This window comes from Cryptomeria japonica, chromosome 1, assembly GCF_030272615.1.
Source record: "Cryptomeria japonica chromosome 1, Sugi_1.0, whole genome shotgun sequence".
NCBI lineage: Eukaryota > Viridiplantae > Streptophyta > Pinopsida > Cupressales > Cupressaceae > Cryptomeria > Cryptomeria japonica.
This window is the reverse complement of record NC_081405.1, coordinates 250,608,290-250,625,191: the sequence shown is the minus strand read 5'-3', so window position 1 is coordinate 250,625,191 and position 16,902 is coordinate 250,608,290. Positions and strand designations below refer to the sequence as shown.

Below are 16,902 nucleotides of genomic sequence, written 5' to 3'. Positions count from 1 at the left end.
TTTTTTTTTGGGTAGGCTGGATTTGTGCAGTGATTTTGGTTTTGTTAACTATGTCTGCTTATGTCGTAAATCCTGCAAAGCATATACTCTCTTGGCAGATAGATGAAAATTACAAGATATTTGTAGCCCTTTGGTTACCTAAGAAATTATCTGCAATCATCTTGAGGAATTAAGCGCAACAAAATTCCTCTTAGCAGCAAAAACCTGAAACATTTGTTATGAATGCATGTAACAACTCACACTATTAAACAGATTCAATCAATTAATACAGTAAGGAAGGATAGCAATTAAATTATAGGGAATTCCAACTCATAGAACCTGCATTTGGCAGAGCAACATACTTCAATGACCACATCTCATCTCTCCAGAACCACATCTAGGGGTCCAAAAGAATTCACATTTCTCATCTTTCATTCATTACATATGACTTCCGGACTACTTGCATCATAATAACAGACAAAAATCTCCAAAAATGAACAGAAGTCCTTTAAAATGACTAAGCATAGAAAATTGTACCATACTAATAAAATGACCAAGGCTTCTGAGGACTGACCTGATAGTTACCCGCACATACTAATCTGATATGATCTCCACTACATCACACAACACAATCAATGATTCAGAGAACATTGTCAGAAATCAAATACTTCTTGCACGAAGAAACAAAGAGAATCAACATGGATAAAGGCTATATAGAAATGTAGTCTATGTACCCATTCTCAACGAAAGAGATAATTGCTTGCAGAGTTGCTGAAAAACCAGCCAACTTGTACTCATCACCATATCTAATTAGCATATCCAGTAAAATCTTAATGAAAATTGGTGATTTTGAATATAAATGTATAACTAATATAAAAATTATATGTCGTGATCAAAGCTAATATCTCATTCTATTTGGAAGGCAGAGTGCAAACCTAGAGTAAATTGGCTTGCCAGAATTACTAAGTATGAAGAAGTGCTTCTTTCTCTTCCTCCATGAAATTGAGGATTCGTCCTACAGTTTCCAAGAGAATTAGTTACATGTATGGTTAGCCATGAAAACTCTTCTTCAATTATAACAGAAAATAATCACAGGTAATCGATAGATAACTGAATTTTTAATAACCACAAACACGTAAGATTTTGATTTCTTTCAATAAGAGTTATGCTTGATCTTCAAGCTTACAAACATTAAAAATAGTATTAATTGAACCACCAAAAATTTTCTATACTATGTACCAATGCCATCATTTTCCAAGGCCAGCAATACAAACCTTGCGATTCTGAACAAAGAATCCAGCACGAGAAAAGAGTGAAAGATTATTCTAACAGTAGCAATGTGAGGCATTCAATTACTGGTTAAGCAAAGTAGCTGCTACTTTTCAGGAAATGTACACAAGAAATCTTCATTTTCATAGTATTATTTACCTATTATCTCACAAAAATTTGCCTACTATATAAAATTCCTCAATCTTATATCTCATCAGAATCTTGTTTACAGAAGTCACACAGCTGCATTAGCCTTGCAAAATAAATAAACATGGTACATTATAGACAAGGAATAACTTTCATATGCAAAATGCACCAAATACTCAGTTTATCTACCTATTTCCTCACTATACCTATTGTTATTTAAATCCACAGTATTTCCTTGATTTCTGACATTAGCTCTAATTGCACTACTTTCAACTTTTCAAAAAAGTTGAAAAACCCTAAGGGAATCTCTACACAATCAATTAGTAATCAAAGCTTCCCTTTGGCAGATGTTGAGACATGGACCAGCTAGGACTTGAACCTAGGACCTTCCATACGCTGCTGGAGTGCTCTACCACTGAGCTACTGGCCCCTCTTGGACCAGTCCATTGTCGGTCCAGGTGTGGCTTATTTCCAACACCAACACCCCCCTTAAGCCACACCTCTCGTGTGCTTGGGGCTCCTAGCCTGGACCTGGCTCTGATACCATGTTGAGACATGGACCAGCTAGGACTCGAACCTAGGACCTTCCATACGCTGCTGGAGTGCTCTACCACTGAGCTACTGGCTCCTCTTGGACCAGTCCATCGTAGGTCCGAGTGTGGCTTATTTCCAACACCAACAGCAGATTTGTCTCAATAATTATGGCTCATATCTGACAATGCTACTTCTGCATTGTTTAATATCATATGAATAGATAAAATAATTCTCTGAAACTAAAATTCAACTGTTGCTCCAGAAAATAATGAAATGTCCCAAAGACCATTTATTCGTGTGTTCTTTGAAGGTTGTGAAAAAAATCCAATAGATGCTGAAAAACCAGTGAGATTAAATTCATCCAGATATTACTAAAAGAGTGATCAAGACGTCTGGACAACTAATCCAAATTAAAATTTCACAAGTAATGTCAATTGCAAATGGTAATTAGAACTGATGATGTTGACAATTTGAGAAGTTTAGCTAGAAGGTGTTGTGACGTTTGCACACATCACCCCATTGCAAATGGAAACTCACATTGTCTTTGCTTTTCTGAGTTGCTTTGCTTTAGGGTTTTAGGGTTTTTCTTAGGGTTCGGTATGTTTGGCAGTAGTTTTGATCCTTGGGGGTGAAATTTACCCTAGGGGGTATGATTAAGTCAATTATCTGAATCAGAATTCATGAATGACCATCAAGGTTATGACTTAGGCAAAATGCACAATATTGACAGTTTTGTAAAATGTTTGTCAATATTGTCGAAAGGTTATCAAAAATGCAAAAGTGCAAGAAAGTTGTCAAGTGCAACAATAAAGTCATCAAAATGCAAAGTGTTGCCAAGGAGCGAGAAAGTTGCCAAAGTTGTTGATACAAAGTTTATGTGAAGGCTTAAGTGAGGAAGTATGATTGTTATACACAACTACATCTAATTTCCAATGTTGCATTAGTCATTTTATGAATGCACTGTGAGAAATTCCACCTTGCATCTCTTAGTTTATGCATGCATAAGGTGAATTTCCACCATGTATAAGCCCTTTTATGCATGCACAATGTGAATCTCTGCCTTGGTTTATACATGAGCACCCCATATCTCTGCCAAGCATTACATGACCCTTAAACTATGCCTTGCATTGCCTGGGTGGGTCATCTCTACCAAGGAATACATATACACTTGAAAACTCCACCATGTATTGCATGCATTAAGTGTATCTCCACAAGGTTGTGCAAGACAAGCCTCAAGTTCCGATAGGCAATATATAAATAAGCTCATTAAACCTCCGATCTCTAATACATGAATGCATGAGAAGTCCGATAATGCACAAGGATCACTTCAGCTTGAAATTCTAAGGGTAAGGTTGGATTTCACTTGAGAATATAGACTAGGGATCAAAGTCCTCTCAAAAAGCAATGTCAAAATCCTTGTGATATCCAATTCAAAATATTGCAATCCTTGTAAACTCCGCCCAAAGGATGCAATGATAAGATCAAGTTTGCTTGTCAATGCAAGCCAAGAGGTGATTTCCACTCATCAATGCGTGCACAAGATGAATTTCCACCATGCATTGCACAAGATCCCCTAACTTCCACCAGGCAGCGCATATGCACTCCTAATCAATGCCTTGTTTAATACATGCACTAGGTGAAAACCTGCCACTTCTTGTTTTGACTCAAATGAGTAATTGCTTCTACTAGGCCGACTTTGATGAAGGTTATCAAAACCTGTAGGTGAAAAGCTTAAGTGGTGGAGGTCAGCTTAAGGGATGAGCCATGATTGAGAAAAACAATACCAAGTCGGCCCTATAAGGATGAAACAAAACAATTCAAATTTCACCTAGGCTCACCACATTAGGAATCTAGGTATCGCCTATATATGAGGGTCATGGAATTTCATTTCAAACATCAATTCATTCAAAACATTCTTAACAAACTATAAGCAGACCTGGAGGAAACGGTTTACAGCAGACTTGAAGTGAATTTCATCAGATTTTCAGGCAATCATCTTGCAAATTAAGGCAAATTTCTGAATTGCACATTGAAGTGAACTTGTGAAGCCTGATTTGAGCGAACTTGGAAGACATTTTTACTAGTTTTAAGGCAAACCAAGGGCGAATTTTCAAGTAATTACTGTTGACTTGGTGGTCAGCACCTCCTTGGGGACTCATGACATGGCTTAACCACCTCCCGTGGATCGGGTTAAATCTAGCATTTGTATCGGGTGTTGATAGTTCAAGCTTTAGGCGAAATGGCAAACGATTCCAACAATTGGTATTAGAGCCTTGGATCATGTTGATGTGTTTTTTATGCACATGCGAACACAGAATAAAATACCTAAAGGTACCTTATCCTCTCTTGAATAAAGTCTCCGAATGCTGAAGATGTCGCGAAAAGGATCAATCGGGATGACTTCAAGAGAGGATAAGGTACCTTTAGGTATTTTATTCTATGTTCGCATGTGCATAAAAAACACATCAACAGAATTGGCGCTAGAAGGAGGGCCTGGTCGCGATGAATTCCTAAACACCCGAAAATCCAGATTCTATCAATTCATAATTGGCAAGGAGTAATCTTAAGGAATTTTTACCCTCCTCCACGCTCGACAGGATTGAAGCAGAAGAAAGGTGAGCGAATACGAACTCTTGAATCCAAGGAAGATTAGTGGAAAGCCTTTTCTCAAACACTCGACAGAAGTGATACAAAGGAGGAAGGTGATCGTTGGGTTGTCAGTTGGACTTGCGAAAACAAGGAATCAAGCTGGAACCAATTGAACGTTCAAGTTGAATCTGAGATATTCAAGATCTCCCTTATTCCAGAAAATCAAAAAAAAAAAAAAAAATCAAAAAGAACAGATTTCTCATGGAGCAACAACAGTTTCACGAGGAGCAACAAGTTGATTTTCCTGAACTTTGGTGGAGATTAGATACACAGCTTTATCCACGCAGATTGTCCGAGTTCGCAAGACCAGGGCAGTGTCGAGTCCATGAGACAGAGGAACATGATGAAATGCATTGCTTGAAGTACTTATCAAGGATGGAATCGACAACACAGGGAAAAATCTTCTTTTGGGATGTCCCCAGGCCAAAAACAGAAGAAGGTAGCTTCAGTGTCCCAGAGAGCAAGGATCCTCTTCTAAGCTTCATGTGGATGATCGAGAGTCAATTCATTTTGAATGGTGAAATGCGTTTGCAAAACATATTGCTACCATTGTGGTGTAGAATTCACAACTCACCTCACTCTGAATTTACTTGCTCAGTATGTGAAATGGCTATCAATCAAGTCAGAAACCAGTTTGGAATGCCAACTTTGTCCGAGGAAGAATGTATCATTAATAGATCTTGGGGTGCACATCTTGCAGTTGAATTCAGGAGAACCTATGAACAGGACATTGCTCTGGCATCTGATTGTGAGAAGGATCAATTGTACGCTGATGATACAAATGCACCTGAGGAACAATATATTACGGTAGATAGCTTGCCATGCCTTGCACCTGAAAAGGAATACCATGAAACAAAAGTTGAAGAATCAGTTGAGAATACTCAAACAATGATAAAGGAAGATTCAGGAGTTGAACAAGCAAATAAAAGAAGAAGATGACTCATTCCTTGAAGAATTCTCGTTTATGCTACAAAAGGAGATCCTTGAGATTGAATTGCAGGAGGTTTCAAATGGCATTCTTAAAGAAGACAATCAAGTTGACATATTGAACAAAGAAATACAAATCATCATAAGTGAGCCCAGGTATGAAGAACAATTCAAAGGGGCACTTGAAGATTCCCTCACCATTATGCTATTTGAGGAAGCATTGAAAGATCTTGTAGAGGAAGCACAAATGGAATCACTGCCAAATTTTTTTCAAGATAAGCAAGTTACTGTGAGTGATATGATCCATCATCAGCTCCGACCTCCTGAGACTAAGCTTGAAGAAGAAAGGCCACCAGAGATTACATTTGATCAACTAGAGGAGATGTTTGAAGCTCAATCCCTCAAGGAAACTCTCATTTTTGAAGATATGCTACTGGAATTTCATAAAGATGCCTGGTTTATGCAAGATGTCTCAGTGAAAACAATGAATCTTGAGTTATTCAAAGGGGCGCTAAGCTTGTTTCAAGAGGAACTTCCAAATCAAGATCAACATACTACAAATGCTCGTGGAATGATTCATCACCAATGGCGACCTCCTGAAGTAGCTGGTGATCTCGCTTCCGACAATGTAGTTCCATCTAAGCACGAACAATGCCAGGTTGCCTCTTTCCTTAATCCTAGCCTTGAAAGTTATTATGATTTTGATTACGGGGATTTTGGGAAAACAACTTGCATCTGGATTGATCATGGCCCTAATGAATTACCCCAGTTGATCATTTTGAGTGAAAATTTGCTTGAGTATGAGATATGCATGGTGAGAGCTTGCTTTTCTATGTTTAAGGATGAATTTGCCTGACTGAGAACCATCACGTTTGCCATGCTCCTGTTGTACAACCTGAGAAATCATGTGAAGTCATGTATATATTTTGCTTCTTTAAGTCGTGTTGAGTCTAGGAGTCTTGTATATAGGTTTAGAGTAGGTTTTATTTTCGTGTCTTTAGTTAGAGGTTTTTGAGCCTTGTTCTTAATTTGCCTTGAGTCATTTGACTCATGATCTAGTGTGGCTCAGGTAGTTTAGTTGTTTGCTTTCTTTAGTTTGCTTTTGGTGTGCGCTTTAGCTTAGTTTGCTTTGAGTCAGTCCGTCGGTCGTTTGCTTTAGTTTAGGTGTCTTGAGTGGGAGCCTCCATCTTGTGAGACAGGCGTTTGTGTTGTTGCTCACATGATGGCTACATCTTGGATCTTATGTTAGACTCATTTCTTAGATATCTATTCATGAAATGCTCAGAATCTAAGGTTGTTCCTCTCCAGCTTTATCATCTGATCAGGACCTGTATTTGACTTGGAAGGGAATCATTTTCTGTATCTTGATGCCAACATCTGTTGATTACTATATCTTCACACATTAATAGACTCCGAGTCATTATGGTTTTCAAACAAAGCTGTGATTGGTGAAAAATCTAAAATCTGACTTCAGTGCCACCGCAATCCTCAAACCCTAGTAAGCTTCAATGCTTACGAGCCAAAGGAATTGACAGAATGAAAAAGCAATATCAAAAGGAAAAAATGAGAAAAAAGAGAAAAAATCTAGAAAAAAAAAATGAAATGAAATGAAATATCAAAATTGGCTAATGGGAATATACAGATAACTCCATCGAGGCTATGGACATCCGGCTGGCAATGGAGCAATGTTCGTGAGCTTGCGGCGATAACCTCGTGGGGACTATAGATGTCTGACTGGCAGCGGGGCTCTATCCAGGATGCTTTTGAGGTTCAGATAAACTACGTAGCCAATCATAGGGGAACCTGAAGGTCATAATTGTCTTGTTGAGAGGAATGAATGCATTTGCACACACCTGGGTAATCAAAGACTAAGTGTCTAGATCTGGTCAGAGATTTTCCTTCCACTTTGAGTACATTTTCTAATCTCCTGATGAGCTAGGTTGAATTTTCCGGAGATTCTAGGTGTCGATTGAGTCTTTATCTCTGAAATGTTAAGGAACATTTATTCAAGGTGGCGCTAGATGTTGTGACCATTTCACACATCGCCCCATTGCAAATGGGGACCCCTGCTTTTTGCTTTCTAGGGTTTGTTTTCTAGGTCTTTTTAGGGTTTTGTCTGTTAGCCTTTGCATTTTGAGTGTCGCCAAGGGGATCACCTGGATAGCAAGTCTTGCTTGAGTGATGTCCTGATCCTGAAATTTGGCTAAGTCTGGAAAGTCTTGATCCTGAAATTTGGCTAAGTCTGGAAAGTCCTTATCCTGAAATTTGGCTAAGTCTGGAAAACTGAAGAATCCTCCAAAACCTAGATTTTGCAATATAACTCCTGGAGGTCTAAAACCACTCTCAAACATCCTGAAAGTATATATGGAATATAACTTAAAGTATAAGCTTATACTTAAATGTTATATTCCATAAAATAATCCTGACGGAGAGTTCAAAAAGTCAAATTTCGCTCCTGACCCTTCCAGAGGGTCCAGGGCGAAAATCAACCTAGGACTCATTTCTTGCCTTATTTGACCAAATTTTGACTTGCAAGGCATTTTGAAGGGAAAATTGGAAATGTTTGAAAACCTTGAAAAAAATGATGGATTCTAGCCTGGAGAGGAATTTCGCTCCTAACCCTTCCAGAGGGTCCAGAGCGAAATTCATCATAAACTTCATTTGCCATCTTGTTTGAGCTTGAAACCTTGTTCCTGGCCTTGAAAATGATCTAACCTTGCCCTGTGAAATGGTTTGAAACTAAAAAATTGAGCAATTTGGCCTAGAATGAAGATTTCACTCCTGACCCTCTCAGGAGGTCCAAAGCGAAAATCTTATTTAAGCTTATCTGTAACTAATTTTGGCTAAATTTTTATGTACAGGGTCTCCTGGAAGGAAGATTGGATGTCACTTGATGCATTTGGAGGTTTGAAAGCATGAAAAATGGTGAATTTTGGGCAACAAAGGTAAATTCGCTCCTGACCCTTGCTGAAGGCCCAGGGAGAAATTTTGAATTTCCCTTATTTTGCTGTGAAAAAAGATCAAGTTTTGAACATAAGTGAAATAAAGGCATCTCCCTTTACCCACCTGAGAAAGTTTCAACTTGAAAAGATGAAGGACTTTGTTGAAAACCTAAAATTCGCTCCTGAGCCTTTTATGGGGGATGTTTTTGCTTAGTTTTGGAATGTCAAAGAGGTTTCAAGGTGAAAAATGAAACATTTTGAGTCTAGATTGCAAAATTCGCTCCTGACCCTTGCTGAAGGTCCAGGGCGAAAAGGCTTAGAAGGAGGCTTTTCTGGCTTGGTTTGATTGAAATGAAGTATCAAAGGCATATTGAATAGAGAAATGAACATGGTCTTGCGTGGTGAAGGAGTTTCAAGTTTGAAAAATGAAGATTTTTAGTCAAAATTGCAAAAATCGCTCCTGACCCTTGCTGAGGGCCCAGGGCGAAAATTGCAAAATCAACCTATTTCCTTTGAGTTTTGGCTAAGGCAAGGATGCACTAGGGTAAAAATGGCCTTCAAAAACATGATGAATGAAGATTTGCTTCCAAAACTTGATGATTCTAAGCCAGGGAAGAAAAATCGCTCTTGACCCTTGCTGAGGGTTCAGGGCGAAAATTTGAAAATCCCCTATTTTGCCTTGCAGGAACAAACCAAGCTTGGATGGAGTGAAAGGAGAAGACCTTTGCCTAGCCTTGAAGGGTGGATTCAAGAAAAGTTGATGAAGGAGTAAGCACAAATTTGAAAAATCGCTCCTGACCCTTGCTGAGGGTCCAAGGCGAAAAAATCCTAAATGCACTTTCTTCCAAAATTCAAGTGAAATCAAGCCCAAACTCCAGTAAAAGATGCCATTTGGAGTGCCTTGGTGATATTTTGGATTTGCAAAAATTGGATATTCAAGGTCTAATTTGGAAAATCGCTCCTGACCCTTGCTGAGGGTCCAGGGCGAAATTATTGTCAATCTTCATTGTGGCCTTAATCAAACATTGATATTCCTCAAATTCCCCAAAATTGCTAACTTCGAAGCTTTTGGAAAGGATAAATTAAGTTCCCATTTATTTAGGCATTGGCAATTTAATAAATTAAATTTTAGGCCTTGAAATAAATAAAAAATTCCCCTTGGAGGCATTGAAATTAATTTTGAAAATGAAAAATTAAGTTGGGCGCTCAATATTTGTTATTTGCCTTTATTTGTCAAGTCGGCCTCCTTTTTAGTGGTTTTTATTTAATTTTAAGGCTTATTTGCTAGGTCGGCCTCATGGTTGATTAGGGTGAGCACTCTATATAATGGGGGAGTATTGCTTTAAGTCTCAAATCATTCATTCATCCTTCTAAGTGCGAAATTGAGGAGCAAATTGGAGAGGCGAATTTCTTGCTAGATTGAAGGTGAATTTCTAGATTTTAAAGAAGCTAGTGGAAGGTGGAGCTCTTTTGAGGACTAATGGAGGCGTAATTCATCCAAGGGAAGACTATAATCTAAACCTTGTCTAGCAAAATCCAGTCTTCTTTCATCATTTTCGAAGGTCTTAGAGTTAAGTACTCAAGAGAAGGCATCAAATGGCGACTCCCAAGCCCGGAGGATCTACAGGTCGGCAGGCTCTCATCATAGAAGATCTGGTCCAGGACAAGGACGACCTTCTCCATCTATCCTCCAATCCAACATCGACAAGGACGGCCTTCTTCGGTCAAGCATCATCAGGAATAACCTCCTCCAATCCAGTATTCCAAGGCGAGGTACATCATCATCCTGCACATCAAAGACAAACTAAGGTCAGAGCAAGGGTTCGTTGAAGAAGCAGATAGTTTCAGATGAATTAATTAAAGCTAGCTTCTCAACATCATTGAATTGGATATCTACCAAGTTGCAAGTGTTAGACGAGGTGGCATCCTAGTCATCGCTCCTCCAGTCGGATTGGTCCACCTCAGCGTGTCCAGATTCAATGTACCTAACTCATGGGAGGTGGCACAAACTTCGATGTACCTACCCCGGCTATCCATTGGTCGAATATTCCAAAGAAGACGTGTCCAATTAATACAATTATTTCATTGGTCAGCATTAAGTTTGTTGTAACAAACCCTAATTAGGGTTTTCATTGTTGAATCTTGGCCATTGATCTCAAATTGATCTTAGCCATTGAATTGTATTAAGGGCACTATATAAGCCCCGACTCCTCATTTTGTAAAGGCTAATAGAAGGAGTTAGAATAGAAAATAGTTAGTCAATAGTTAGAAGGTGAGTAGTCAGTTGATAGAATAGCAATTAGAGTAGAATAGGAGGACAAGGCAAGAAATTGCTGCCATTGATTGTAAATAAACTCCATTTTCATTGAAGTAATGGTGAAGTGTGTCGTTTCTTGCAATATGCATGGTTTCTTGTTGAATCTTCAATTCTAGATGGTAGATGATTAGATCGAATGAAGGAAATTGTTGAATGCACCTGTGTGGAATCCATCTAATCCAAACCACTAGCCTCTTGTTGATGGTAAGTGCGCCTTGCGTGGTCAACTGGAAAAAAATGAGCTTAATCTTAAGTCGTTACACGTCTATTGTTTCATACATTATCTTGAATGGTGATCAGTGTCTGATGGTGTACGATTTGAACATATTGGAAGCACCCCTTAGAAGATCGCATTGAGTTGGTATTGAATTGTTCAGCCTGATGGTGAGACCCAGCCCAGTAGGACTCCACCTAGTCATTCATCCATCTTCTCGCATTCTAGGTAGTAGAGTAGACTTCCTGAACCCTGCATCTTTTGCCATTTGTTTGTCTTCCAGTTAGTTAGTAGGACTTGTGATTCCAACAAATCAGACATTCAGTCATCACAGAGAGCTTAGTTAGTAAGTCCCCTTGTGATTCCAGCAAAATCACATCATACCACAGAGAGCTTATCCACACGTAGAGATCCTACAGCAAAGAACCTTGAAGTCATCCCGATTGATCCTTTTCACGACATCTTCAGCATGCGGAGACTTAATTCAAGAGAGGATAAGGTACCTTTAGGTATTTTATTCTGTGTTCGCATGTGAATAAAAAACACATCAACAGATCACAGGTTCGAATCTCCCTTCAATGGGTGCTAAAGGCTCAGTCGGTGCTGAGGGGGACATTATTGACTTGGTGGTCAGCACCTCCTTGGGGACTCATGACATGGCTAAACTGCCTCCCGTGGATCGGGTTAAATCTGGTGTTTGTATCAGGCGTTGACAGTTCGATCTTTGGGTGCTCCACCAATTACCTTGCACATGGAAGCAAATTTGTAGATCAGACATGGAGTGCAAATTATAGCAGGCATTGGAGGCATTTTTTTCCAGCATTCAAGTGTGAGTTACAGCAGGAGTTAGATGATTTTCACCATCAAAAATCAAAGTTGCAAAACAAATTCCAGACTTGACCTAATTGAAGCAAATTTTCCAGCCAAGGGAAAGGAGAAACATACTGATTTGGAGGCAATTTTACCTGCATTCTGATCAGATTTCTGACCTACAACATAATTTTCAAGGGAAATTTGAATTTTGGAAGAGGAAAAGGTGCCCATTTGAGAAGAGTAAAAGTGCATTGAGCCTTATTCAAGTCCAGATTTGAAACAAAATCAGAATTCATACCAAGACTTCCATACATTTCAGGTTTCAAATAAGGGAATTGGTGATTTTTGTGAATTCAATTGATTATGTGAAAATCCTTCTACATATGCAATGGGTTGTCAAAACTTCCATTATGTTATCATAGCTACTTCTTGCATTTTATTTGAAATGTTTTGAAACCAATTTTGCATTCTTTCACTTTGTAACTTAAGGTGTTTTGTTTTCAGGAGGTAGATGTCGGATGCTAGGACCAGAGAGATGTAAAGGCAAACTCAAATAACAAATGATGCTAAGGGAGTACTTATGGCATCAAGGATCATCTCACAATGGAAGAAAGTTGCAGATACCAAATTAGGACACATGAACATGGAGAAGTTCAAAAGGCGAGTGTATAGGCACGACCCGTCGAAGATTGCTAAATGGATGATATGTAATGGAATTGTGCAAGCTGTCAGTTTCCCTCTTGTAATACCGTGTAGCGAGTTGATAGCAGAATGTGTCGAGCATTATGATCCCAAGGAAAAGCGCATGGTAGCTCCTAATGGCAAAAGTATTAGCTTACCTTATGGAGGAGGCTATTTTAGAGACATTAGATATTCCTATATATAATTCCACAATTTACATGACAAAGGAAGAGGCTTTGAAGATATATGAGGATGGATCTGATTCTTGTGCAGAAATCATCAATAACTCTTGGTTGTTGAAAGTTGAAACCAAGACCTCATCATTCTAGGATGCCCAAGCAACTTCATAGGTCAGATTTTATGGAGTATGGGGATCTTGTCACATTGTTGAACAGAGTCATGGGATGCCCTCAAGCTTTTAATTTCGAACCATGGATGTTTTATTTAATTGAGGAAATTTTATCAAGAGTGAAGATGATCAGTTGGGCACGGATAATCAGTAATAATTTAGATGATCAGCTGAGGAAGTTGGAGGGCTCCTGATATTCTCTATGAGTTCATACCTTGTTTACCTGTTGGCAAGAACATATAGGTATGAAGGATTAACATACAAAGGAATAGTTGGGAAAAATGAAGGACAAGTGAAAGTATATGATTGTTACCCTCAATTGCCCCTATTGGCAGTGGGCCAGTGTCCCTAGCTGGGATTCGCGACATGGTTTAACAGCCTCCTGTGGATTCTATAAGTCTAGTGGTTGTATAGGGCATTGACAAGTCGATCATTTGGTGCAACGGCAACCCTAGCTTGTAACAAGTGGTATCAGAGCTTGGTCACAAGTTTGAATCACTCAGGCCACGGCGAGTGACGCTAGGAGGGGGATTGTTGGCACTGGGCCAGCGTCCCTCGCGGAGATTCGCGAGATGGTTTAACAACCTCTTGTGGATTCTATAAGTCTAGTGGTTGTATCGAGCATTGTCAGGTCGATCTTTTGGTGCAACGACAACCCTAGCTTGTAACAGCCCCTGCATAAGACTACTCATTTTAGAAGAGAGAATGATGCCTTTTCAATGTATATTGTGAGAATTTTACAAGGAGGCACTCATATGAGATTGTCACACAAGGCCAAGGATTTGGTGAAGAAGTATGGTTAGTGGTTCGTTCAGTTTTCTAAGTTCACTTACATCCAATTGTAGGGATTCTCATCCTCTCTCTACAAGCACCCGAGGTTTCCAACAAACATGATGGTATTGTTGGAGGTTACAAGACAATTGTCTATGTATGACAAAAATCAAAAAAATAAACACAAGGCTAGGATAGCATTTCCAATCATTATGGGAAATTCAATTGAGGTATGTGTTGATGGGTGTTTTATTACTCATGCAACACAGAATAAAATACTAAGTATACTATCCTCTCTTGAACAAAGACTTCCCAAATGCTAAGATGAGTGATCAAGTGGGACGACTCCAAGGTTTCGAATGTCAAGTCTTGACATGCTCTTGGATAGACTCAATTGTTTGATGTGATATTGTTGGAAGCACAAGGAGGACATACGTTTTACTTGAATGCTTGAATGTCGATGGAACGTGGAAATTTCACTTGACTTAAAAAATAAAGGAAAAAGGATAGGGTTTAAGAAGCTACTCTAATCCTAAGAATGCAAGAGTGATAGACAATCTTTGGTGAAACTCAACTAAGCTTTGGTTTGACATGCCATGAACATCTCTACAAGTCTAGTGCAATCTTCTAAGGATAGTTAACAATTTTCAAATCACCACTACAAGCATAGATACCCTCAAGGTGAAGCATATTAACAAAGTGATAATTAAAGTTAAGCTTGGCTAAGATGGATCCAGTTGACTATGCAAGACACTATACAATCAACAAGGTGTTGGTAGTATGGGTGTACGAATTTCACCATTGATCATGCACAAAGTTCTTCCATTCATCTAAACAACATGAAAACAAATGAGAAGTAGAGACAATGCAAATTGTCGAATCAACATATGAATTTCACCATATCTTCAATGAAGTTTACATGCTTCTTACAACGTCTTGGCAACAATCTTTGCCTTCTCTTCTACTCTACGATCTATTAACCTTCACAAATGAAGAAGTCGAGCCTTATATAGTGCTCTCATTACAATTGAGTGGCTCAAATTGATTCACAATCCATGGCCAAGATCAAAAGATAGAAACCCTAATTAGGGTACACCCATTACAAAGCATTTAATGCTTGACCAATGATAAAATTACATTTTATGAGACACATGTCCTTCCTTGAATATTTGACCAATGAGTGACGATGGTAGGAGCATCCGACTTTGTGCCCACATTTGGTAGTTATCCTCTTTGATGGATGAGTCAGGTACATTGAATCTGAACACCTTGTTTTGAAACAATGCGATTGGATAAGTGATGACTAGACGCTACTTTAGCTTGCTTGATCTTTGTAACTCATCGCGAGTTGTAGATGAATGAGGCATATCTCTTGATACTCAACATTTCCAAGCGCCTGATGTGGTGATGACTTTGCTCAAGTCGATTCTCTAACTTTGATTAACTCTTTTGGGACTAACTTCCGTCTTGATTAGTTGCATTCTCCTTGTCTTGTGTGGAAACTCCTTCGTCTTGGATATGTTTCGCTTCCCAACCTTGGAACCTTTCGTCTTGATTGTCTTTGATCCTCTTTAGAATTCCCTTTCTGGATTACTCTCTTGTCCTAGCAATGCCTCTTGGATTTCTAGAGGAAATTCAAGATTGTGAAAATTTATTTTTCTAGTTCATGCATTCCTATGCTTGCTCTTGCACCTCATCACGAGTGTTTTTCTCTTTCATGATGTTGATCTTGATCTTGCCTTGAAGATGCTGATACCTTTCCTTAATGAAGGTGAGCCTTTATCTCTCCTTTGCAAATGTTGAAAGGGTGAAGTGTATCCGCTGATGAATCATCTATTAACCTTCTTGTGTGGTTCAAAGTTCAACCTCTCCTTCAAATGGCAAGCCCATCCTCACCATCTTCTCAATTTTCCTTGCAAGATACAAAACATCAAATCATATATGTTGAATAAAATTACAACCATCTTTAGGAGTCCAAAAGATATTCATGTTAATTTTTCTTCGAAAGATATATGAAATGAATAAAGAAACTCTACTTTTCCTCACAATGTGGCACGCTAGTGAAGGGGAGTCAAAGGTAATGAGTTGGAAGAGATGCGGTGAAGAAGAAGGAGTGGTAAGGAGATGCCACAAGGGGTAAGTTAAATGAAGGATGTGGGGGTAGGAGGAGTGACGCGGTAGGATAGGATATGCAAAGGGAAATAAAGGGGTAAAGGGATGTCGTGGCAAAGGATGGGATTAAGGTGGCTAGGTTAGGATAGGATCGGGGTTATGATGGGTGGAAATGAAGGTGGGTAGTGAAAGGTGTTGTGACGTTTTCACACATCACCCCATTGCAAATGGGGACCCCCACTTTATTTTCTGCTTTCTAGGATAGTGGTAGAGTCTTTTGCTATTAACCTTTGTGTTGAAGAAGTCAAGAACTAATCAAGTCAAGTCTCTCTCTCTTGAAAAAAGAGAAGTTAGTCAGTTGTCAAAGCTTAGGAAATGAATGATATATGATGACCATTCCATTTAATCATCATCATTGGCATGTGAGATGTGAAATGAGGTGTCTTAGGCGAAATTTGACTAAGTATAGGAAAATTTCCTTTGCCCTTCAATGGCACTAACAGTGACTTCCTTTGCTCTTCCAAGGCATTGGTAGCACTTCCTTGAACTCATAGAAGCAAAATGTGCGATGTGAACTGAGGTGATGTGAGATGAGGTATCAATTCAAACAAGACTAGTGAGGAGGTTGGATAGATGAATCCCTTGGATGAAATTTCACCAATTATACAAAATTTTCGTACCATCCAAGAGGTCTGATTGCACTTTGTTGAGGGGTAGGTCGCATGGAAGAAATTTGGTTAAGTGTATGAAAATTTCCTTTGCTCCCTTGTTGGAGCGAACCTACTTCCATTGTCCCTTGGTAGGAGCGGCTTTACTTCCATTGTACCTTGTCACTTAGGAGGTCCAAGATGCCTTGAATTGCAATATGGAACCTTGGTCAAGCAAGTAGTGATAACTTTAAGAAACCCCCCCTCAAAAAATTGTATAAAATCTTGGCGAATATTTATTTTTTTCTAAACATAATAATAATGTTTATTGGGGAATCTTTCCTTTTTATAAAAAAAAAATTAATTTTATTGGCGAATTTGTTTATATCAATTTTTTTGGGTAGAAAATATTGGCAAATCTTAGAAAATAATCATTGCATGCAGTAATTACCATTGCATTTCCTTTCATTTAAAAATAATCTTTTATAAAAAAAGTAAAGGCATGAAGGTTGAAATCATTAACGAGTTTAAGGGTTAGACTATGCTTTATT

The 16,902-nt window shown here is 38.8% G+C and overlaps 1 protein-coding gene across 2 annotated transcripts in view; it reads right to left on the bottom strand.

The window, feature by feature from the left end:
* Positions 1–16,902, bottom strand: part of LOC131053683 (vacuolar fusion protein MON1 homolog) — a 104,593-nt gene that overhangs the window by 69,702 nt on the left and 17,989 nt on the right. Inside the window, exons 2-4 of one of the 2 annotated variants that reach the window (XM_057988286.2) lie at positions 915–994; positions 714–785; positions 554–593 (exon numbers count right to left, since the gene is read on the bottom strand). In XM_057988286.2, the coding sequence (XP_057844269.2) occupies positions 554–593; positions 714–785; positions 915–994 (192 nt within the window). The remainder of the gene's footprint in view (positions 1–553; positions 594–713; positions 786–914; positions 995–16,902) is intronic. The other variant, XM_057988287.2, reaches the window with a different exon arrangement.